The sequence below is a fragment of the Schistocerca gregaria genome, chromosome 2 (genome assembly GCF_023897955.1).
Source record: "Schistocerca gregaria isolate iqSchGreg1 chromosome 2, iqSchGreg1.2, whole genome shotgun sequence".
Lineage (NCBI taxonomy): Eukaryota > Metazoa > Arthropoda > Insecta > Orthoptera > Acrididae > Schistocerca > Schistocerca gregaria.
In genome coordinates this window covers 184,493,469-184,519,488 of record NC_064921.1, presented here as the reverse complement: position 1 = coordinate 184,519,488, position 26,020 = coordinate 184,493,469, and the positions used below count along the sequence as shown (strand labels likewise).

Genomic DNA, 26,020 nt, shown 5'->3' with positions numbered 1-26,020 from the left:
AACGGATGTACGAATATCCGTTCACCCTGAGAACACACACACACACACAAACACACACACACAGACGCACTTGCACACATATATGTATACATGGTAAAATCTAATAAAGAAGACTGACATTAGCACAGGCTCAGTCGTCTTCTTTTCAGAGGGAGCATCCGAGCATTCATCAAACAAGAGGCCCGTTGAGGGCTGCAAATTAGGACCGCTCGACTAGGATTTAAGCCTCAGAGTTTTCAGATTGGAATCAAATGTGTTAATCGTAGCGTCATGTTTATGGTTTCCCATGATGTGTCTTCATCATCAAGGTTGAAAGAGCTTCCACACAGCTAGGTAACTACCTCAAATTAAATTGCTCACCAGTATGTTGTGGAGTGCTCAATTCACAATCTGATAAAACTCACAAGAGTTTTGGCAACATTCGTTAGATGAATAAAGCGTTAAACAGAACCAACAAAGTACAGATCGAGATAATTTGGACTGACCGCTACGAAGGCAGCTGTATTGATGGGGTAGAGGCGGCCTGCCGTGATCACCAGTGGCTTGTGGGCGCGTGCCATTAGAATGGAGAGAGCCTTCTGGAAGCTGGTGCCAGCGCCCACCCACCAGCTGCTATATGCCGCCAGAGACAGCCCCACACCCTATAAAGAACAACAACACAACATTATGCAAAGCTCTGACTGACAGTTTATGCCATTGCTCACCCAGCGCAGCTGCTGTACGTCACCAAAGACAGCACTTCGTGTTACAGTCTAACGAATATGATGGAGAAGAGTCTCTGGGAGATGATGCTAATGCTCACACATGTGGTACTGTACGGCATAAGAGACAGAGCCTCCCCCTGCGAACTATAACAAACAACGCTATCGACGGCACTCTATGGAGTCTGACCCAGAGGCTGCCATAGACACCACCTACAGGCAACAACAACACTTCGAAAAACATTCTTTCGAGAATGAAGCCAGTGTACGCCCAGCAGCCGCTGTACGCCGCCAAAGACACAGCAATGACTGTTGTATGCATGGAGTATAAAAAGAGGAGTTGTCATGAAGTCACAAAATTGAAGCCGACCTACATGATGGATGTGTTCGATAGAAAAAATTGGTAGCGTGCATCATTAACAGGTGTACTAGTCCGTCTAATTATAGTCTAAAGCGTAAAGGAATCACATTTCTTTCGTAAGTGTACTCGTTCAAGCGATATTTTCTTTTATATACATTAATTTTAGTTGTATTGGTTACTTTTGCTCTTGTGGTTTTATTTGTGGTATTTAGATTTACTATCAGTCCAGTTAGAAAATCTCTCTTGCGACCGCTCTGTGTAGAAAAGACTAGAAACGAATGAAACGTTGCAAAATTCATTCTCAGCATTTTCTGGAGGCGATAGAAAGGTAACATGACTTTCGTCAGTTCGTATTAAGAAAAATGCTGGATATTGAAAGCAGCCTTTTCAAGTTACATTCTTGGTTATTCGAAACGTATAGCAAAAAGAAAGTTACATTAACGAGGCAAAGTGCGTCGTATTATGGGGTGAAATAGGCACTTAAGACACGAAAATCATCTGATAATGCCTTCCTGATGCTGCATGGCCCACACAAACAGTACAACTTTTACTATTTAGAACAACTGTTGCATGCACACGACGGAGATTAAGAACAAGAAGCAATGGTCTGCTAATGTTTTGGACAAGCTAATATAGCAGTGCCGGCTTCGAAGCAATGTACAGCGTAAGGCTTTAGCGTATTCACCCTCATGATACCTCCATGGTTATGTGTCACCAAGAGCAGCAGCTCATCCTACAAACAACTACAATGTCACGGGGATGAGCTGCATGCCGTCAGATGGCGCCAGAGACAGCGGCTTACCCTACAAACAGAAACGACAACACGATGCAAACCTCTCTATGATGCCAGTGCTCAACAAGCGACTGCTGTATGCCATCAGAGACAGCGTTCCACCCCACGAATACGAACAAAAAAAACCAGTAGCTGCTGAACGCTACCAAAGGCAGTCAACAACAACAAAACTATACAGAGCACGCTCAGGAAGTTGGTACTAGCATTCAGCCCAGTGGCTGCTGTACGCTGCCACAGTCACTGCACACCAACACTTCCAGCACCACCCACAACACCATCAATGATACCAACAGGACACAGAATACGGCTGTTTCCTAGCCAGTACCTGGTGAATGCTACGTCTGATATGAACCCCCCCCCCCCCCCTTGCAAACAACAACAATAACAACAACACTGCATTGGTCTACTTTTAGCAGAGCATTCATATTCCTTCCCTACGTTTCCACTGAGAAGGCTAACATCACTTACTTGTCTCCCACTGCATCTCTCTTGTTTCTGAATAATTCATCCGCCTGGAGATGGAAGGACAGTCACCGTTTCTTGAAAACTTTTAATAAATTAAATATTATTTACCGAAATATCAGTTTAATAAGTCACAGCTGCAAAATACTAAAGCGAATTCTTTACAGACGAATGGAAAAACTGGTAGAAGACGACCTCGGGGAAGATCAGTTTGGATTCCGTAAAAATGTTGAAACACGTGAGGCAAGGTCAGTACCTTACGCCATATCTTAGAAGAAAGATTAAGGAAAGGCAAACCTACTTTTCTAGCATTTGTAGACTTAGAGAAAGCTTTTGACAATGTTTAATGGAATACTCTCTTTCAGATTCTAAAGGTGGCAGGGGTGAAATAGAGGGAGCGAAAGGCTATTTACAATTTGTACAGGAACCAGATGGCAGTTATAAGAGTCGAGGGGCATAAAAGGGAAGCAGTGGTTGGGAAGGGAGTGAGACAGGGTTGTAGCCTCTTCCCGATGTTATTCAATCTGTATATTGAGCAAGCAGTAAAGGAAACAAAAGAATAATTTGGAGTAGGTATTAAAATGCATGGAGAAGAAATAAAAACTTTGAGGTTCGCCAATGACATTCTAATTCACTCAGAGACAGCAAAGGACTTGGAAGAGTAGTTGAACGGAATGTACAGTGTTTTGAAAGGAGGATATAAGATGAACATCAACAAAAGCAAAACGAAGGTCATGGAATGTAGTCGAATTAAGTCGGGTGGTGCTGAGGGAATTAGATTAGGAAATGAGACGCTTAAAGTAGTAAATGAGTTTTGCTATTTGGGGAGCAAAATAACTGATGATGGTCGAGGTAGAGAGGATATAAAATGTAGACTGGCAATGGCAAGGAATCCGTTTCTGAAGAAGAGGAATTTGTTAACATCGAGTATAGATTTAAGTGTCATGAAGTCGTGTCTGAAAGTATTTGTATGGAGTGTAGCCATATATGGAAGCGAAACATGGACGATAAATAGTTTGGACAGGAAGAGAATAGAAGCTTTCGAAATGTGATGCTACAGAAGAATGCTGAAGATTACATTGGTAGATCACATAACTAATGAGGAGGTTTTGAATAAAATAGGGGAGAAGAGGAGTCTGTGCCACAACTTGACAAGAAGAAGGGACCGGTTGGTAGGGTATGTTCTGAGGCATCAAGGGATCACAAATTTAGCATTGGAGGGCAGCGTGGAAGGTAAAAATCATATACGGAGACCAAGAGATGAATACATTAAGTAGATTCAGAAGGATGTAGGTTGCAGTAAGTACTGGCAGATGAAGAAGCTTGCACAGGATAGAAACCACAACAGCAACAACCTGGTGGTTGCAATTAAACTTTAGTTGCTTGAGCCAGTACTCACTGTGCAGGTACCCAGCTTTATACCAATAATGTTCAGACTGTGCACTGCAGGATTTGCGTTGTTTGCAGTGTCAGTGACTTGCTCTTAGGCGTTGGTACTGCTATAGTGACGTAGGGCCGCGCAGAGTAGCCGTGCGGTTTGGGGCGTCATGTCACAAACTGCGCGGCCGCTACCGCCGGATGTTCGAGTTCTCCCTCGGGCATGGGTGTGTGTGTGTTGTGCATAGCGTGAGTTAGTTTGAGTAGTGTTTGAGTCTAGGGACCGATGACCTCAATGGTTTGGTCCCTTAGGAATTAACACACATTCGAACATTTAGTGACGTAGGAGGATCTTGGACCACAAGGACCAACGACATGAAGCATGAATGGAACAAGTCACTGTAATTTGCTTCGCTAACATGTGAACCCCGCTCTACAGGAGAGAAATGCTTTGGACGCAACTGTTTTGATGCACGATGGAGCTCCACCTGGCGCTGCTCGTGAGACCACTTGGTTGCTCTGTAACATATTCGGAGGAAACCTAACCACTGGCTGATTGTTTCAAACTGCGTGGCCCCCAACATCACTTGATTTGAAGCCGTCTGATTTCTGGCTGCAGGGTTACCTGGAGGACAGAGTTTATCGACGGGGTACTAACACATGTGGGAGATTCAAAAGTTGTAACATACCATATGAGATGTTACGGATACGAGAAGGGCAATCTCGAGTGCGGTTCCAGGCTGGCGTGCATGCAGATGGTCATGACATTGAGCAGCGTTTGTAGGCTGGCACGTAACATAGTACGCAGTTAACAAGTGTTATCCTCTCGTGTGGCAATCAAAATGTTTCTTTCAATGGTTTATTCGTTATTTCTCTGCCACATGTCCTCACAAATGTTTCTACAAAGTTTTACTGCCCTACGATCACTCGTTTTGTCATGGGGCCGTCTCAAACAGCTAAAATTTAAATACAAACAGTCCTATATTTCCACTTTAATTTCTGATGTCAGTTTAGTCTTGGCGAATGTCAAGACGACATTGAATCGAACCTGTAGTGTACACAGGCGGTTCGTATTCAGCATCACCATTTCTCACTTGCAAAGAAGAATGGTTTCACGGAAGAAAGCTGTAGGAATACGTAAGTAGTGTGTTGTGTTGACAAAGCAGCCAGTACTTCGTATGGGTACATCACGGGGTAATGGATGAAGGGGGTGAAGCGGAGGCTACTGCGCCCTGATGGCCACTGTAGTGTATGAGTGTGATTCTTTGACGGTCTTGAATGGCAGTGTAGCACGCAGTTTTGCATCAAAATGTATCACTTCAATTTACGTTCCCTTGGTGGTAATATGTTTCATTCTCAATAATTGGTTTAGTGTTCAAGATCTGCACTGGCGTTAGGCTCTCCATGGTTTCTATGTTGCTGTATGGAACTGACCCCAGTCTCTATTGTCGTTAGGTTCATCTTTTCATCTCAGCACATGCTCCAGGAAAGAAACGAAGAGTAGAGACGACTTGGAGTGCTTGTGGTAAACTACACACAATTTCAATTTTCTTACATTTTCTAAACAAAGTTTTTCAGTCGATGTTTATTAACTGTTTTGATTTACAGAACGAGAGGAAAATCTTTCAAAAACCGAGTGTTATTAACTGATCAATAAGAAGATACATTGTAACACATCGTTTCTAGCCGCATCTCTAGAGACAGCAACTGACTTCCACCTGCGTCCGACCTGGAGCTAATGGGTCCAGTTGCCTATGTCTGTAATCCGTCTGAAGTGATTTGCGATCGGAGGCTAATGTGCTGTCTTAAGAACTAGGGAGATTTATCGCCGTAGCAGATCCTTTCCGGCACCTGTTGGATATAAACTTGTGGAAGCCCTGGTGGGAATCAGCTCTCTCCAGAGAAGTGCTGTTAATTGGAGCAGGCGTTAACGAATGAGAGTGCCTGCATGCTGCTCTTGAAGATGAGCACCAGCAAGGCCCAAACATGAAAACAACTTCTTGAAACTGACCGTAGACAGTGAAATCCGTGAGTCTACAAGCAGCCCTCCTGACTGTAGGTGTCAGTCCGCGGAGGAAGTGGTTTGACATTGTGAGAGTCAAAGCCTGCAAGAATTTGAAAGTAAGTTTATATGCACCGGTGTGAAATCTGTGCGGTTTTCCCTATGTTCTAGCCAACTGTTAAGATTTACTGTGTATACATATGAGGCCTCTTATCATATCGCGAAGCTATCAGCTACTTGGAAGTGACACAAAGTGACTGAGATGACACTGTAGTGGACGGAGGCTATATGACAAGACGTCGCGGCATTTCATTTAAAAATTAGTATATGTGCCTGAGAGAAATGTTAAAGTAATAAGAACTTGATAGTTGTCATGATACTGACATATTAGAAGGCGGAACGAGATTAACCAGCCCGCTTTCGCCGAGGCAGATGGAAAACCGCCTATAAACCGTCCACAGACTGGCCGGCTCGCCGGACCTCGACACAAGTCTGCCGGGCGGAATCGTGCCGGGGACCAGGCGATCCTTCCCACTCCGGAAAGCCGTGCGTTACACTGCTACGCTAACCGGGTGGGCCAATATATCATATTACTTTTATTTCTAGTATCAGTCGTTAAACAACAACAGTAACTTCTTAAACAATCTGTGGGGCAATTGTCCGTCTGCCTATCCCAGGTACAATTTTCAAACCGTCAGTTAATTCGAATTTCCGGGTAATGTTCTACAAGCACGGTGCGGAAAGAAGACGTCTTCATATTAATGCTTTGACATTGGCGAAGAGCAGAAGCACTGCTGATGTTGTTTAGATAAAACAGCTTTACGAGTATCTGGTGGCCAGACCGATTTCGACTGTCTGCAGCTGTAACGCTCAAAAATGCTTGTGTTTTAACCTTATGTCACCGCCCCAGTACTGGCGCCATACAGCAGCTCATGACACCAACACTACCAACAATGCAAAGGCTGCAGCAAACAGTATCAGCTGCCGCAAACAATCATATAAGGTTTGGTTTCCATGTGACAAATAATTTTCCTGCTCAGTTAGCGAAAGTTTAATTACAAACACCCTGTATTTTATGTTAATTGGCCAGGGACCGTAGATGTGGCTTTTCATTTAAATAATTTTCTGGTCAGAGAGACCAGAAAGCGCAATTCTGTTACCGGAAAATTTTTTCCCATCTGAGGTTTTATTACGAGATTCACGCCAAAAGAAATGCACACTATTTTTGTAAAAATACAGTTTTCATTCTGCATGCGTGGAAGTTTTACAGTGTGTAGATACATCCTTGTTTTCAAACTTAGTTCAAACTGTTCCCGTGAGTGGCGCCGTCACACATGTCTTTAAGATGGGTGCTACACTTGTTCGTCAGAAGCAACGTGCTTTCATAGAATTCCTGTGCTGTGAAAACGAGACATTTGGAAACATCCACAAGAGGATGAGAAAGGTATATGGAGATGATGCGGTCGATCGCACTACAATTAGTGGGTGGGCAAGCAGGTTACGTGATAAATGCGGGCACGGCAATAATGAGGATTGTCCTCGCAGCTGCAGGCCTCGTCCTGCACACACTCCAGACAATGTGCAGAGAGTTAACGAATTGGTGACTGCTGACAGACGCATCACAGTGAACGAATTGTCACGCTACGTTGGGGTAGGGGAAGGAAGTGTTTGCAGAATACTGAAAGTGTTGGCGTTAAAAAAGGTTTGTGCCAAATGCGTTCCCATGATGTTGACAGCGGCTCACAAAGAAACAAGGAAAACAGTATGCAGCGAACTTTTGGAACACTACGAGAATGGTGGAGATGAATTTCTTGTAAGAATTGTGACAGGTGATGAAACATTGTTCCATCATTTTTCACCAGAGACGAAGAGGCAGTCAATGGAGTGGCATCATGCAAAGTCACCCAAGGAAAAAAAATTCAAAACCACACCTTCTGCTGGAAAAGTTATGGCTACGGTGTTTTTCGATTCCGAAGGACTCTTTCTTGTGGACATCATGCCAAGTGGAACCACTATGAATTCTGATGCATATGTGACGACACTGAAGAAACTTCAAGCTCGACTGAGTCGTGTTCCACCACATCGGCAAAAGCAGGATGTTTTGCTGTTGCACGACAATGCACGGCCACATGACAGTCAAAAAACCATGGAAGCGATCACAAAACTCGGATGGACAATACTAAAACACCTGCCTTACAGTCCTGACCTGGCTCCATGTGACTATCATCTATTTGGGAAACTGAAAGACTCGCTTCGTGGAACAAGGTTTGAAGATGGTGACTCCCTTGTGAAAGCTGGCAAACAGTGGCTGCAACAGGTTCGTCCAGAATTTTACAATACAGGTATAGAGGCACTGGTTTCAAGATGGCGTAAGGCAGTTGAGAGGGATGGCAATTATGTGGAGAAATTAAAATATTGTTCCTAAAGGATGTATCTACACACTGTAAAACTTTCAAAACATGTAGAATAAAAGCTGGAATTAAAAAAATAGTGTGCATTTCTTTTGGAGTGACCCTCGTAATATTTGCGTATTAGTGGGAGCATTGTTAGTGACGATGCTAACAAGTTATTTTTTTTTTTAAATAAACAACAATTTCTTGATTACTGATGTCATAAAACCACATTTTGTATCGAGATTACTCGTTGAAAATTACTAATTGTTTGTGCCCAACTCCTAACTGCATTATAATTCCAGAAATAAAATTGTGCGCTATTTTGCGACTGCTGTCAGTTAATAATATCTCCTAATCCAAATTTTTTTTTTTTTTTTTTTTTCACTTTGACTTAGTGGCCGAGTACAAGCCTTTCAGTTTAACGCGTCTTCGGTGAGTTACGTATTCCTAATCTACTTGAGATATCCAGTTGCGAAAACAGGTATTATGGTTTAACGTGAAATACGGACCACGTGTTTTCCTAGAGACTCTTCACACCGTTAACAAGTGACGATTAGATTAAAGGCACACTGAAAATTTCCGTTGTCCGACCGGGATTCCATTCCGCGAGATCTCGGGTTCCAGGCACGCGCTTTACTGCCACACTAGCAAGTCTGACATTTTTACAGTTGGATTCGGAGTACTTTGTCTTTCAGTACGAGTACACGGTAACACTGGGTGATCTAGTTAACGAGACAGGGGACGTCAGCAGAACCAAAGCCTTCTATATACACTGATGGTGTTTGCTCACTCTGGATTTAATCCTTATGCTAGACTATTGAGCACAGTTCCGATACAGCATCCCGTCCGAGCGTTTGCTTGCACGCGCTCTCAGAAACTGAATAGCAGGACGCATAATAAAGCTTATGCTACGTGCAAACAACTGGCATACTCACGAACTCGTCGCACCGACAGCGATGGTGCTGCAGAGCCAGTGTGGGCATTTAGCCACGTAAACAAAATGTGTTCGTAACGTAGTTAAGGCCCACCTGCTGTGTGATGGCATCAGCCGTCCAACAGTAGAAGTAGATTTGGCTGCTGTAGAAGGGTAGGAGCATGGCGTACTGCAGAGCGGTGAGGACGTCCCTTATCTGCACACACACACCAAAGACAAATACTTCCCATACTTCTTGCCAGAAGGAAGCAAATGTTGAGGATTTCCTCGAAAAAATAAGCTAATTATTATGTTATATGGTTCATTGCGTGTACTTAAACTTATGGCTTGACTTTTTTGAGTTCATAAACATTTTATTTTTATCTGTTATTACTTTTCTGTTGTAATTTCATGTACTGACTCTTCAATGACCTTGGAGATTTGCTCCTCAATGTGGTCTTACGGAACTGGACGTGTAAATAAATAAACACATTTAGATAAACGTTGCGACGGAAACCACTCGTGTGACTACAACTTACATTTTATGGTTGCATGCTGTAATATTTTGATATTACTGAAATTTAACACATCAGTGTTTTTCTCGCACTTACAGCCAAAACCGTATCCTAAATTTTGGGGCACCAGTAAAACGTGGCATCATTCATAAAAATAATATTATCGGTTATGAAAGACCAATGAAGTAACCAAAGATATTTGACTTTCTCAGCGGAGTATAGCTTGTTTTACAAAGTAGAAAAAGTAGAGAGTGAGCCAGAATAGCTTTCACAAAAGAGATAGTAGAGAAACATAAGCGTTCCACAAATTTACAAAGCGAATGTCTTTGACACTGTCGGTCCTAAAATTCTGAAAGGAGCAGGGATCATTAGGAATATTAGCAACTGCAAATGACTGGTTCAGTCTATGCCTGGAATACCGAGTATAGAGCGCAGGGAGAGCACAGGACGCAAATTAAGTTCAATGTTTCACATAAAATACATTAATACAGAGGTTCCACACCGTATCGTCTTTGACCATATTGTTCTTGATGTTCAAGAATAACTTCTCAGGCAATGTTGGTGACAAGAGTAAAGCTAAAAATTTTGTTGATAGAATAAACAGGAGAAGGTTGGTGCTTCTTAATTAGTCCCAAAAGTTCAGTTTTCCTTAGGTCTGGATCACTATATGCTAAGTTCTGGTCAGGTCAGCCGCATAATTTAAGCTTTTCCCCTGTTGCATGTTCTGATACGGAGCGTTATCGAAGATGGATCTACTTCTAGGAGGTAACCTAGGAATAAGCTGGGTCTACACTTGTTTGGGTAATTTTTGCTGTTCATATCTGTATGTTATTATGAGGTTTCGCTTTTATAGTGCCGGCCGGTGTGGCCGGGCGGTTCTAGGCGCTTCAGTCTGGAACCGCGTGACCGCTACGGTCGCAGGTTTCAATTCTACATCGGGAATGGATGTGTGTGATATCTTTAGGTTAGGTTTAAGTAGTTCTAAGTTCTAGAGGACTGATGACGTCAGATGTTAAGTCCCATTTGAACCTTTTTTTTATAGTCATACATGAGAAGTGACCCCAAAACGAAGTTCTTATCACTTGAATGCATACATAACAATCAAAAGTGAATTGGCGTTTTTGTCTGGCAATATTCGTCACACACTTACTTTGCCAACCTTTATTTACAGTGTAATGTGTACGAATAATCTCGACAAAGCACCGGCCACTCTGATTCTAATGCTTCAGTATGTCGTAGAACTCTAATGTAGTCTAGAAAATTGTTTTTGAAACTAATGTCGTCTCCATTAGCAATACTGATTGGCACCTTTTAATACGGCACCCCAGAGACAGAACAAATTTTAGTTTTTTGTTTCCCCTGAAGTATAGTTATCCGTGACAAAAGCTGTGAGGTTTTGTCAAAGATGGTGTTTCCATATATTGTTCATAATACTGCAGTATTGGAGCCGATTACTACATTTAGCCTATTGTGTAGTAAGAAGATATCAATCTGATGTTCTCTTAGTGTTCTAGATAAGCAATCACTGTTTGCCCTGCTTATGAGTTCTATGTTTGGTTGACAAATTGGCACTGAAGGTTCAATCTACGATGTTGCGGGTCCTGAGAAGGACCTTTCTGGGTAAATTTCCTCGTTAGATTCTGACCGACAATCGTTTAAGACAGTTCGGTCTCATCTTAACAGTAGTTGCTCTCTTACCACCTCCTAGAGAACAGATAAAAAGTCAGGGTAATGGAGAGGTAATACCTGCTGATGTGAGCAGCAGTAGTCCATCTGGCTAAACAGTGCTCACGCTAAAGTAACTCACTCTACTCAATCAAGCGATACGCCTCATCACAGGTTGTGTTGATCTAGCAAACACGCAATTGCTATGGCGCACAGCAATCAGTCTGCAGGACACTCACTTCAACATATAAGAAGCCTGGAACAATAAAAGGCAGGAGTAATCGCCCGTGAAGCATCGCCAGTTAATCAAAACTCCCTGGGAGCGAAAGGCAGGTTTTCATTTACCCCGACGACTCTGGTGCATGCTGAATCGTATCAGAACTGATCGGAACGGATGTGGAACATTGCTGCAGTAATGGGGGTGCAGGTCCTCCCCTGAATGTGACTGCAGTGACGAGCACCAAACAAAACCTTACATTACACTGAATGTTTCCTTAGCGCATTCAAAGGGACAATGGAATACCTTCACAATTTGTCTGCAGAAGCTTCTGACAGGATTTTAAAAATGGTTCAAATGGCTCTGAGCACTATGGGACTTAACATCTGAGGTTTTCAGTCCCCTAGAACTCAGAACTTCTTAAACCTAACTAACCTAAGGACATAACACGAATCCATGCCAGAGGCAGTATTCGAAACTGCAACAGTAGCGATCGCGCGGTTCCAGACTGTAGGGCCTAGAACCGCTCGGCCACTCCGGCGTGCCAGGATTTTAAACCTGAACTTAGAGGTAGGAGCCCATTATGAACTTGAGATTGTGTAAATCTGTGTAGAAATGTTTGTGTTTGTTGTAAGTAACAATTTAGTATTTCTACTGTCATCATACAATAAATAATAATCCTGTTGTAAATGAAACATTTACTGTGGCCTCTTTGCTCCTTGTTTTCTATATGCCAGGCACTTGAATCCAATTCTGCACTGCGTCGTATGCGCCCTTCCTTGAACGCTACGACTTCCTCAACTTTAACATTTGCATATTTCATCAATTTCTCCGCCAGCACTGTCAATATTTACTCCTTCTCGTTGTCAACAAATCTAATACCTGCGAAGGTACAGGAACACTGAAAACAGCGTACCTAGAATGGAGCATCGGATGTAAATAAATTTTTTTAGACATAATGATAAAGATGAGAGAATCACTTCATTCCAAAACCAAGGCAAATAAACAAACACAATTAGTACAAGTAGACAATATAGAGCAACATCAATAACACGTTGGACCACCGTTTGCTGGAATACATGCCGCAAAGTGGACGGGAATCGAATTGATTAGATGTCTGATGTTGTCTTGAAGCAGACTGACCCGCAAGTTTTGAAGAGTCACTTCCATATAATGTAGAGAGTGACTCAAAGGAAAATGGCGTTTCAATTGGTGCCATACATGCTCGGTAGTAGACAATTTTGGGGAGCAAGCCGGCCATGGAGGAATTGGAACATAACGTATAAATACATTAAGTGTATTCGCAATTGCGAATATGGACAATCATCAGCTGTAGAGTGGGATGACGACAATGAAAATTTGTATCGGATCGGGTCATAATATGAACTTCTCACTTATAACTAGCGATGGCCTTACAATTTGGCTACCCGCGCATGATTCAAGGCCAGAACCAAACTTCCATATGTTGTGAACCATGCGTCTACATCTATACTTGTACATCTATTAAGTATATTCCCGTATGAGTGGGACATTTTACCTGAAAGTCGCTTATCCGATGTCGGTGAATAAATACGATATTGCTGTGCCTGTGTTATTCTGAATTACGATATAAAGTTCCTCGGGACATGCATGCCTATCCAAAGGAACTTTTCATACTAATTCAGAATAACAAAGGCACGGCAATATCGTATAATGTAGAAAGTCTTGAGCAACTCGAGCCGCATGCTGAGGAGCATTATCTTGTTGGGAAAGTTCTCTGGTAAACAGCGTAGGACAGGTCCCACATATCGTTGACAAATGCCATCAGCATAACGCTGACCCGTTAAGGTTCCATGTTCGAAATTAGAGGGGACAGGCTATCGTAGGCAATGACCTCCCAGACCGTTACGCAGGATGTGCGGGCGATGTGGCACGCGAATGCGTGTGTGGAAGAGTACTGTTTGTGCCTCCACATCCATATGTGGTTATCATCTGTCCCCAAAACGAAACGGGATCCATGGCTAAAAGCCACGTAATGTCACTCGGTGGCAGTCCACGTCGTTCTGGTTGGCGCCAATCTAGACATATGTCTCAATGTTAACGGTAGTACCTGACAAGGGTGCCAAGATTATAAAGTCGCAAGGCGTCTGGAAAAGGTTTGTGGAATAGCTGGCACCCGTACATCTGCTCGTATCGTGGAGCTAGTCACTGCAGGATCCCTGGCCATATGCTGCACGATCCTTCCATCATCTCGCCTCGTCATCTCTCTGGCGCTCCAGACTGGTACGTTGCACCTGGGTGCCATCTCGTATCCACTGCTCCCAACATCGTCTGACTGAACACTCCGAACGATCGACCTGGAGAGGCACACGGTGTGTTGGCCAGCTGCGGTTTTCACGACATTAGGCCCCTCTCAGACTGGTTTAACTGTGACAAATGTCTGACACCTGCCATTCTGCGTCTACTTCTCGTCGATTCCGGATATGATCGTCACCTGTATGACTCGTCGACTAAGCGCCGTTTAAATGAGGCGGCCTGCCCGATTGAAGCGCCACTGCCGGGTATATGGGCATGCGCATTGACACCAAACATCTATCGTGTACATATGGACCACAGTAAACTTATTTGCAAAGTTTCGCACCTGTACCTTTCTTCCTTCTTGGTGCGCTGTTTTAAGTGTTCCTGAGTCTAATAATATTCACTGCTCTCAGTTGGAAAGTGGCTATAACTCGTTACGTGACATGGGTAGTTTGTTTAGAAAAGTGAGACTTGAGTTTGTTTAAAATAGAAACGCTAGCTGCTTAAGTAGCAGGCCCTGTGAACACTTGTGCTCACCTTAGTCTGGTGGTAGAGTCCTATGCAGAGGTTGAGCATGGTGGAGGACAGCTGCACCAGCACCATGGCGCCCATGGCGGACTCCAGGTGTCGCAGGAACCTGCAGCACCAGCCATATCACATCACACTCCGGACCCTGGCAGACTACATCCCCACTTCACTGGCATTTGCCTATGCAGTCGGAGACTGAGTCTGTTGAACTCTGAGTCTGCACACTGGGTGCAGAAAAGTCTTACATTAAGAATTAAACGTAAAGTAGAGGAGAGTGTTGTACCTAGAAGAGAGTGAACCTAGGAACACATGGTGTTCCTTGCTCGATATTTCAATCTGGTTATTTAATAACCATGTGAAGGAATATCCACTAGATATCACCATAATCACTTTCCGCCATTTTCCACAGTTTTTTGTTGTTGTCATAAATGAGGTCGTGTGTTTCCGAAGTTTGCAAATATTTCAAGTCCTGTATATCACACAGTACTAAAGCTATTTGGAATATACTGTTAATTATTGAGTTACAGAATATTAGGCCACCAAAGTTGTATATATTTTTGAAGCAGCTTTTATTTCATGTGAACATTTAAGCCGTACTTCGTCGGTCGTCTATCATCTAGTAACTTGAAACAGCAGACAGTCTTCTGCGATGTATAGTATACCAAGCTGTGCTACGAGTTACGAGTTTTCTGTTGAGCAGAGTTCCTATTATCTGTGTTGTAGTGATCTTTTACGAGCTTCCAGCATGCTGGAATAACTAAAGGTCAGCAACTTCTGTTAATCTGTACAACGGAAAACCATCCAACAGTTGCAAATTTCACTTTTTTTTCATTTACTCTATGACTAGCTTCGTGCCGAGATCCGTTTCCAAATCATCGTGCCATATAGTCAAAACAGTATTTCCAAAAATACAAAAACCGTTCCAAAAATATATGCTTATTATGAAGTGCAAATGAACAGTTACAACGCATATAGTTATATACATACGCTATAACTGTTCATTTGCACTTCATAATACATACGTATTATTGACATGGTATTTCTGGAAATACCATTTTGGCTATCTGGCACTATGATTTGGAAATGGGTCCCTGCAGAAACTAGTCATCGAGGAAATAAAAAAAGTTAAATTTGTAACTTTTTCCGGTTTTTCGTTGTAGTAATTTTTCTCGTAAAATGCTTGTTATTCCGTCTGCGGCCAGTCTTTTGACTCGTTATCTGTTATCTTACGAATGAATGTAATATAAGGGACTCTGTATGGATTCATGATAGCAGTTGGATGCGAGTAAACTTGGGAAAACAGATTAGCGCCTAGAGCATAAATGTCTATACTGCCTTATGATGAGACTTATCCCTGTATTGCAGTGTGCGCTAGTTACTCTTAGATTGCAAGAGTACCTGTTTTTTACTTTCAGGATTAAAATTTAATGGCTTGGTTCTTATTGCCAGCTAAGGGTGTGGCGCTGTTGAGAGCCCGCAGTCGGTGGCGAGTTTAATCGTTTTGTCCCTACTTAGTGTTTCGAAATTTCATCCACGGCAACCATTACCTGCATATGTGAGACATGAGTTTCTCCTGGCGTATACAACTTTCAAATAACTTTCGGAAATTGAGCCAGGTAACACATTCAGCGACCGCCGATATTTAGGCTAGAGAACACCCCGCCATTTTAGTTTGCCTTGAAAATGGCGGGGTGTTCTCCCGCCGAAATATCTGCAAATCGCTGAAAGTGTTACCTGGCTGAATTCCCAAAAGTTATTTGAAAATTAACTGCATAATCAAGCGAGCCTTGCACTACGCTTCGCTATCTACCGGCCACTCACAGACTAATTCATTTAACTTAAAGCTTAAAGAAATATCCGTTACATAGAACGTGTGATATTTGCAAATAAACTTGAGTTTCGTTAATATCTTAACAGTTTTATGTGCCTCTGAAATAGAGATTGGTGCTAGTTTCCACCAGCTTTAGTTTTAAAATGTATTTAGCTAGTAAGTAGTTTTTAATAATACTCCTGTTTATGTTGGTTTACTGACTGATTTTTGTGTGTAGTAGATGAACAACGTAACAGACAAACGACTAAATACAGTACTAATAAAATTTTCTCGATTTCAACACGTTTAAATTGCAATACAATATTTGATATATCCTACATGATCATTTTGTACCTTGGGACAGTTTTTTCAAACTTGAAAACAGAAAACATGGGTATCATCAAACCCACACCTACCCGAATTGACAACTTGATCCCGCTGCAATTAGACCAAAGTTCCATACAAAATGTCAAAGCCCTCAGGGAGACCAACCTATATTCTGATTAATACCTTTGAAAATAAACATGAAAATCATACCGAAAAGGAAAAATCGAACCAACAACCCCAAAAGAACAAAATACCGTAGGAAAAGATAATAAACACCAAGGAGTTTTTCCTCAGAAAGACATGCAGAACCAAAACTGCTATCAAATAGAAAAAGTCTAGTAAGCAAAGCTGAACAGTTGGCTCTCATGACCTAAGCCAAAAAATATGCTTGGTGCACAGAAGAATGTGACAGACTCTATGAACTAAAAAGAAAATCATGGCAACAATGGCAGTCACAGAAAAATTAAAATAACAGACAAAACTTCTTAACATTAGAAATATAGTGATCAAAAACAGCAAAAAGAATAAAAAAAGCACAAGAAGATCAGTTCCTCTTAAATAACAATTGAGACTTCATCAAAATTAACGCAAGAGCCATTTGTAAGACTTTTAAACAAAAAATAACGCACTACAGCCCACGGATCATACGGTTTCAAGACAAAAACGGATATATTGACCGCAGCCGTAGGTATAACTGCAAAAATTGCCAGAATATTTGAGAAACCTTCTCAACTGTAAAGGAACCATAGAAAAGTGGACTTTATGACCTCAACAGCAAACAACTCAAACTCTGAACCATCTTCCACTGTGTAACCAGAGACAGTCATTTCAAATCTCAAAAACTATAAACTCCAGAAAAAAAACTAAACCACAGCTGAACTTAGGAAAAAATGTCAACAAAAGTGCCATAGACTCTCTCCATAACGTCTTTTAAGAAATCTGCTTAAATGAAGAGTCCCAGATGAGTGGGAGAGGGCTCACATAACAAAGTGTTAAAACTGACCCCAAGAACTACAGAAGGATTTCACTCCTAGATGTAATGAGTAAGATATCCTCTAACGTTCTGCTAAACAGGGCAGAACCCCATCAGACCATCAACTTGGAGAATACTAAGAGGGTTTCAGGAAGGGAAGATCCCGTCCAGAACAAACCTCGAGAATCTCATGGCCTATCAAAAACCAAGACCAACATCATGTGTGATCACTTTCATTGACTCAGAAAGCATACGACACAATAGACGAAGACTCCCTCCCCTCTGTGCTAAAAGAATTAAACCTAGACAACAAAACCACAAACCAAATCAGAGAAGCCCTTTACGGATACATACACCAGTCCAGTTCATGGCAATCGTCTCTGGTCCTTTTAAGATAAAGGTTAATGTACGGCAAGAAGACGTTCTCTCACGCTGCCCCCCCCCCTCCCCGCCCCGTTAGTTAACTGCGCTTCAGTAAAAGTAGACAGAGAGTGAAACGGTAAGATCCATTGTGGACTCCGACTGGGAACAAGCAACAAAGGCATCAAAGTCAATTTTCTAGGCTTCGCCAACGATTTGATCCTACTTGCCGCACATGGGAAGAAGCCAAAGAACAGACCCTCAAACCACAAAAACAAGCTGAAAAATATGTCTCAAAGAGTCCTTTGAAAACACCAATATAATGCCAAACAAAAAAAGCCACCAAAACATTTTAAAGTGGGAGAACAAAAAATATACACTCTCAAAGGATTCAAAAACTTTGGAGAATGAATCAGCTGGAATAACCTCGAGAAAGAAGAAAGGGGGCGTAGAACAACTAAAACTAAACTTGCCTTCAAACGTGCCAAAAGCACATATACCAAAAAGTTCCTCTCATGGAGTACAAAAATAAGACATTCCAATACAGTAATCAAAACGGAAGCCCTGTATGAAGCCGAAACCTTGTCTATCACCAACCATGGCCTAGTTGGAAAGCTGGAGGTCAAAGAAACGAAGATATTAAGAAAAATCGTTGGTCCCAGATTCCACAACACAAATTAATTCAGATAGATAATGAAATCCTTAACTAAACTACCAAAAAACTCAGAGGCACAATGAGAAAAAGAATTGATTTTTATGGACACATCCTCAGAATGAATCCTAATAGAGTAACAAAAAATTTGACTACTTTGGCAACAAACCAAACTGATTAAAGGAAACGGAGAAGGACTTAGGAAAACTCCAAATCACAGAAAATATGCTCATAGATAAAACTGAGAAAAATATAAACCCACACACAAGAAAGAGATTTTCCAGGTCAAAATGAAAACGAAACGAACAATCCAGAACTCTCAAGGATAAAGGAAACCAAGATCAGAAAGAATGAAACAATACTAGGGTAATAGAAAGGCAGATAATATTAAAAATTTATTGGTATATACACCCCAAAGTAGGGTGAAACGAAAGAAGAAAAAGAACATAAACTTAGGAAGTTTTTTGTGAATGTACTAGCCTGGAGTGCAACCTTTAAAACCGGGCGACGTAGACAATAAGCATTTCAGACAAGAAGAAAATATGATTTCTTCAAAAACTGCGTCCGGCGGAGTGTTTTCACTTCGCGTCTAGTGTTTGTGGTGGCGCTTATGGTTTCGCGCGCTGTTTGGATCGCTACCGCCCTCTGGCGGGAGGTGGAGCAAGAGTACGGTCGCGTGACGATCGAGCGTACGTACTGGGCTGTCACCGAGAGAGGTGGTGGCATGAGCGGGCCGCTGTTGTTGGGGGTCGTCAACTGCTCGCCACGTGCTTTGGCCGACCTCTTGGCCGTCAGGGGCTAAGTCTGCCTTACCCGCATGTACGTGGATTATGAAGCTTAGAAGCCGTGGTGCAGGAGATCAGCGCTTGGGACCGTATGTCTTCTTATCGGCCGTTGAAACAACTGGCAGCGGTTGGCTCTGACGAGCATAAGGAAGTGCAACGTGTTTTCGGCGCTATGGTGGAGTGTGAGAAGTTGAGATTTTTCAAGTTCTAGTGTAGTGTATGAATTTCTTCACCAGTGGCTTTGTTGGGGTTTTCCCACCACAGTTTTCGTTTGCCTGTCCGCGGGAATGTGGTAACTGCTTCTTGGTCGGGCCGTTTCATTCATACCTTGAGTGAGTGATTTAGGGTCGGTGTCGTGTGTTTCTGTGGTTCAGAGGCACCGCCCTTGCTGCATCTTCTGGCTTTGTTTAACTAGGGGAGATGGTGGCTTGTAATGCAAGTTTTGGGGCTGAAATGCTGTGGCCCTGTAGACCACCAATAACTATTCCTAGTATTGTGATCTGAGTCCCTTTAGACGTGTCACTCCCTCACGGAGCTAAGGAAAATTTTTTTTGGGAACTGCCTTTAATGTGAAGGTTTGTGTGCTGGTTTATTCACATTTATCTTGTAACAACTGACAGGTGTAATATGAGTTATTTAATTGGCAAGAGACAATTATTTTAACTTTAGTATAAACTAGCTACTTAAAGGTTTTTCATAAGGAATTGATAAGTTTGAAATCTTATTATTGGGAAGTTGTTAACGTCATACCTTGCAATCTCCTTTTCATAAAGAAAATTAATCGGCTATTGGAAATTGTTTTTGAAACTGTTATTATTTTTTTGTTTGAAAAATGCCAGACTTTAAAATTTGTTACTGAGGAAGTCTTGAAAATAAAAAGGTATTTTTAGCACTGTGTGTTGTTTCACCACCACCTCCTGGCGCCTACTTCCACGATTACGTTTTGGAATAACATGTGTACTTGAGTTGTTGTTTTTTGTGAACCACCCTAATTGATGGTTCAGTAGTGCTAAAGAAGAATGCTGAAGATTAGATGCATAGAGCTAGTAACTAAGGAGGAGATACTGAATCAAACTGGAGAAAAAAGAAATGTATACATAGTGTGACAAAGAAGGGATTGGTTGGTAGGTCATCTGTCGAGACATGAATGAATGGTTAATTTGCTTACGGAGGGAATCGTAGGGGTAACAATTATGGAGGGAGACAAAGACTCGAATACATTAAGAAGGCTCAAATGAATGTAGGGTGCAGTAATTGTTAAGAACTGGAAAGAATTTTAAGTGTTAGCCTACCATCGAAAGCTGTTCAAATCTGGCTTCGAACTGAAGGTCACAAGGACAACAAACGTACATCAATTAATTAATAAAAAAATGTTATGGCAATGGGCGCCAAGGACAAGAAAATTGACGAGTTAAAAAAGAAAATTATATTCAGTGAATATTAAAAAAATTATTAAACGATTTGTAAGTAACCTTGAAATTAAAGGAAGAGAGAGGACCAGTATGACCAAATCCTTCGTTTTGATGTCGAACAAGCTGATCATTAAACTTCGTGTAGTTTGTACTATTTCCCACCCTAGACGATATTACAGAATCCAGAAACATAGGGTCACCTGGAAGACCGGTCTACATTTCTTTGTATCCATTATTTTATCCTTGTCGAAAACTGGTGTACTCTGTGCACTGAGATCATGGGGATGATTATGAATTGTAGGTATCGAAACTTATTAGGAAGTTCTTCTTTGCTTTAAATATTTTCAGTTCCATTGCTGCTTTATGCAACATGACTCATTTGCGAGTTTGACAACATAATCACTGCATAGATGGTTTCTATCTTTTTGTATTTACAGACGACCCACATTTTCTAGCTGTTTTTTTTTTTAATAATTCTCATTGATATGACTATCAGATGTATTTGTCACATGTAGCTTTTCTAATGGAAGCACGATTGCGATTTCGCAAGCAAATTTTCTACATTGTCCTTGGTTGTGGAACTGTAACTCGCGTTATTTTCACAGGTTTGTCAGAATGTTACTGTTTAAGTAAGATAAACTTACTTTGTGTTTGGAATCTTCTGTTTCCTTATCTGAAACATGTATACCAAGAGTGAGACTTATCATACGTGTACCCTCCATTCAGAAAGCCCGCATCTCGTGGTCGTGCGGTAGCGCTCTCGCTTCCCACGCCCGGGTTTCCGGGTTCGATTCCCGGCGGGAGCAGGGATTTTCTCTGCCTCGTGATGGCTGGGTGTCGTGTGGTGTCCTTAGGTTAATTAGGTTTAAGTAGTTCTAAGTTCTAGGGGACTGATGACCATAGATGTTAAGTTCCATAGTGCTCAGAGGCATTTGAACCATTTTTTTCCATTCACAAAAATAATGGAAAGATACATGTACAATGAATCTTAAAAATGCGTCTGAATTGGAAATATAGGTTAATGTAGTGATCACACTAGATGAAACGGCCACACAACGTTACCACACATTACCCCGTACCGAATGGTTAAAGTGCCGAAATCAGAATCGTATAACCAGGAATTACACAGTGTATTAAAGGCCTAAGCAAAACTCAAAAAATATGTCTTTGACAAGGTTTACAGGGTAAACTGCTGAGAAGTTAAAAAATAAGAAAAAACGTGTCGAAACGATTTAAAACATCGACAAATGATTGCTAGAAACAATTTATACATACTCAATCAATACACATACTGAGCCAATAGTTACAAGGCAATATCAATAAACTTTTTTCTTTATCCATTGTGTTTTCTCTTTCCAAATCAGAAATACTAAATAAATCTAAAACAATTTCATTTCATTTTTCCCCTAGAAAATAACTGACTGGTTTCACTTCAAGGAAATGTTATTTCATGAAAATTATTTCTTAACTTTATGTTTTTACTAGGCTAGTACCCTGCATTGCCAGGCCATGTGTTAATTCCAACCTTCTATTTGTCTATCTTCTTCTACCCCTCTGTATCCATTTCCTCGTCCCCCCACCCACTATCCATCTTCTCTTCCTCCTCTGTCCATGTGCTCCTTCCCCGTCTATCCATCTTCTCCTCCCTCCCTCTAAGTCAAGCTCCTTCTCCCCTCTATCTGCTCCGTACCCCTTCTAAGGCCATCACATCCCCTTTTGTCTGAGTCCATATTCACCTGCCCACTCTCCGTTTGTCCATATCTTCCTACCCCTTCTCTCCCCACGTTATCAACCCTATCCCAACAGGATCTTGCTGGTTCTAAGCTCCACAGTACTTCTTTCCAGATGGTAAGTAGTATGTGTAGCAAGTTTGGTTGAAATTGACGCAGGGATTTCGGAGGGATCACCCATGGCTTCGCCCGCATGCGCACACGTCACATATATTTAGCATGTTTCATACATATTTGTAAACATAGTTCACCTGCGTCCCTAGCGATTTTCGCCCTGCTGTTTCGTTTTAACCCAGCTTCATATTTATGACGTCGTATCTCCTAAACCAGTTGTCGTTCAGTGACAGCATTTTGTAAGTATTTTCAGCAGCATGTGTGGATGCTGTGTGCGACGTTTTTTGAGAATGCCATTAGCATCAACAAAGTAATAAATGTAAACTTCTTACATGATGCGGAAGTTTTTCACGCATCTCTTTGTTTTTGTCATCATATCTCCTGAAATATGTGTTGTACAATGGTATACTTTTGCAGGTACAGTCAGTGGCATATGTGAATAATGTGCGCGAAATGTCCCACGAATGCATTTAGCAGTGATGCAGTAATAAATCAAAACGTGAAGCTCATGTGTGGCATTTTTACTGCATAAATAGCGAAAATGCAGTAATCGATTAACGTTTATCCTTTCATAATTTTTTGGGGTTGTTATCATGAAAAACTTTTGCACATGTTCGAAATAATTTGTAAAGTTTGTTACAAGTCACTGAGTGCTCTAATCGTCAAATTCCGTATGAGCGAAGTCTTGATATTCATGCGTCGCCTCTCCCATTTGGTAGGCAGGTGGTTCTTAACCCCACAGCGATCCTTTCCAGACTGTAAGTGATATTTGTACCAAGTTTGGTTGAAACTGGTTTATAAAGAGATATGGGACATACATACAAACGTACTATCTTTATTACATGTAAGGATTTATGCGCGGTGAAGGTTTTCCCTTTGTCCATGTATTGTGAAACCTCTCATTTTCTGCTTTCTGTCTCCTCTGTGAAATAACGCTCAAGGAAATACTGTCGAAGTAGCCCAAAAACATTCGCAGTCCGAGCCGGCCAATGTGGGCGAGCGGTTCTAGGTGCTTCAGTCTGGAACCGCGCGACCGCAACGGTTCGAATCCTGCCTCGGGCATGGATGTGTGTGATGTCCTTAGGTTAGTTAGGTTTAAGTAGTTCTAAGTTCTAGGAGACTGATGACATCAGATGTTAAGTCCCATTGTGCTCAGAGCCATTTGAACCATTTTCTTCTTAATTATTACTTAGTTATTTGCTTTATTTTCGTTCCGCACTGCAAATGGTTCAAATGGTTCAAGAAGATATCAGCCCAGAATGCGCTACTATGATGTGAGTGAGGGCACCGAGAATAAACTCCAGATGACTACAAAGTGCAGCCCCCCCTAGCCATTATCATCAAAACTTTCGACCCTGGAAATCTCGATAGCATTCCTTTCGTTACAGCCATTTGAAAGCTACTATTGAATATATTGCAGTTCCTTTACATTCCTTTCTATCTCCCATGTGTGCCAGGAGGCGTTTATCGACATTTATACAAACTTACTTTGTGATTTTCTGGTGGCTGCTGATGCAGGCACTGAGCTCTGCATACAGCATTTGTCGCACCTTGAGACCCGCGTCACCAGACAGGTCTGCTTCACCGTCACCGGCAAGCCGCACACCTGAGACGCGCTGACCCAGCAGCTGCAGCAGGGCTCCCACGTGCAGCATGGCCGCCACGAAGAAGCCGTCCAGTCCGATGACGACCGCCTCTTGCTGAAGAAGAGCCCCGCCTTGACCATTCCGGAGAAGACCTCGAGCGTGTGCAGCAGCGTGTACGAAATGCTGTTGACGTCTCCTCGGGCGGTGTGAATGCTGACGACACCAACAGCCACGTAGGAGACAGCGCACAGCTGCACCAGCGGCACGTACAGCAGGTAGGGTGTTCCACGTCCGCGAGGCCACATCCCGGCCACCGTCAGGTACAGAACCTGGCCCGCCAGCGTGCGCCCACTGCCATATTGCCCCTCCTCTTTGGACCACGGCTTCTGCAAACGATTCAACTGAGCAAGTGAGCGCCAGGTGCTCAGCATAGCGAAGTGGTTCAAAAAGTGGTTCAAATGGCTCTGAGCACTATGGGACTTAACATCTATGGTCATCAGTCCCCTAGAACTTGAAACTACTTAAACCTAACTAACCTAAGGACATCACACACCACCCAGCCATCACGAGGCAGAGAAAATCCCTGACCCCATCAGGAATCGAACCCGGGTGTGGGAAGCGAGAATGCTATCGCACAACCACGAGATGCAGGCAGCGAAGTGGTGCTGGCATTCATATTGTAAGTGGGCTGCTTCTGTGTTGGCAGCGCTGTGTAGTGCTTTGCATTGGATCTCTGACTGCGCTTTCTTTGTAACAGACTCTGTGGCTGGTTGGACTCGTTGTTGGAAGTTTAGGGGAGCTGGAGGTGCCTATGCTTCCCATGTTAAAATCACTAAGTTTGAGGAACATTTATGAATAAACTACCAAATAGAAAAATTTGAACTTTTTTACATATAGAGTGGTTTAGTATTGCAGTTACGAAAGAGGGATTTTGGAGTATGTTTTCTAGTTTCCTTCCAAGTATTTTTTTTATTAATGACCCAAATTTTTTTACAAATAATTGCTTTATAATTAACTAAAATGAAACTACTGAACATATTGCCAAATGGCTGTGTTACAATGTAAGTTTGACCACTAGGAGTGCTGTATAAAAATTTCATCTCTCTAGCTTGAGTGGATTTTGAGAAAATGATCATTATATTCGAAAAATTCTAATTTATGAGAAATGGCTATCAAAGTTTCTCAATACATTCCTGCACTATAGGATAGATTATGAGGGTCTTCTTCTTCATCCTCCAAAAGCTTCCTCTTCTGTCTTCTTTTCTGGCCTGTTGTTCCATCATACTTCATATGCCTTTCTCTTCTTTCTGCTCCTCTTATCCTTTCTCTGTCAATATTTCTTAGTGTTCGTACAGTGTTCACCCCAGCTGTAAATCCTAATGCCTTCAGAATTTCACACTTCACACTGTTCCCTTGGTTGTAGGTTGATATTGCATCATAAATGCCAAAGTGCAGTGTTTTTATGCTTACAAACACCCTTTTAGGAATTACTTTCCAAATCAAATTGTTTACACTCTCATTAGGGTTCTGCATCTTCCCGTGTTGACATTTGTGTAACAATTCTGGCTGTGCTAAGTCATGAAAAGTTGGTTTTAGTGCATTTATCACAGCTGCTGGCAAAGCATGTTTGTGAACATAGTCCATTTTTGCATTATATTTGCACCAGGAATCTTTTGGGCACAGGCTGTGTTGAGGGTATTCATTGGAAGAGGCAGTATGAAGGAACAATGCCTACACTGCTTTTCACATGTCACTAACATACTAGTATTTTGCCTTATAGCATACCCATAGTATCACTGTCGACGTTCAATCACCTCATCAGTAAGCTTGCCTCTCCCTCCTATTGTCTTTCCATCACTGAGCTTACTTGAACCCAAAGTTTGTTTGAGCCTTCGAAGCCGTGCACCCATATGCTTTTGCACATGCCCAATGCATTCCAACTTTTCAACTATAAATTCTTTTCCATATGGTTTCAGTTCCTCTATAGTCTTGAAACCTTTGGAGTCACCATCCCCAAGGTAGTATTTGTACCTAACATTGTATCTGGGAGCTGAATGTTCAGAAATT

At 42.0% G+C, this 26,020-nt stretch overlaps 1 protein-coding gene across 1 annotated transcript; it reads right to left on the bottom strand.

The window, feature by feature from the left end:
* Nucleotides 1–440: 440 nt before the first annotated feature.
* Nucleotides 441–24,384, bottom strand: LOC126335694 (odorant receptor Or2-like). The gene is made up of 5 exons (XM_049999153.1): nt 24,172–24,384; nt 23,856–24,067; nt 14,214–14,313; nt 9,118–9,219; nt 441–641 (listed from the first exon to the last, which is right to left on the bottom strand). The coding sequence occupies exons 1-5, from the start codon at nt 24,382–24,384 to the stop codon at nt 441–443; spliced, it is 828 nt and encodes a 275-aa protein (XP_049855110.1).
* Nucleotides 24,385–26,020: the final 1,636 nt, after the last annotated feature.

Bases quoted from the DNA above. Each gene is read 5' to 3' on its own strand.
- LOC126335694 (XM_049999153.1), bottom strand. From the start codon at position 24,384: ATGCTGAGCACCTGGCGCTCACTTGCTCAGTTGAATCGTTTGCAGAAG. The intron at 24,068-24,171 runs GTCAGCATTCAC...GCTCTTCTTCAG, and splicing joins CCTACGTGGCTGTTGGTGTC to CAAGAGGCGGTCGTCATCGG. The intron at 642-9,117 runs GTGGGCCTTAAC...TGTTCTTTATAG, and splicing joins CTGATGCCATCACACAGCAG to GGTGTGGGGCTGTCTCTGGC.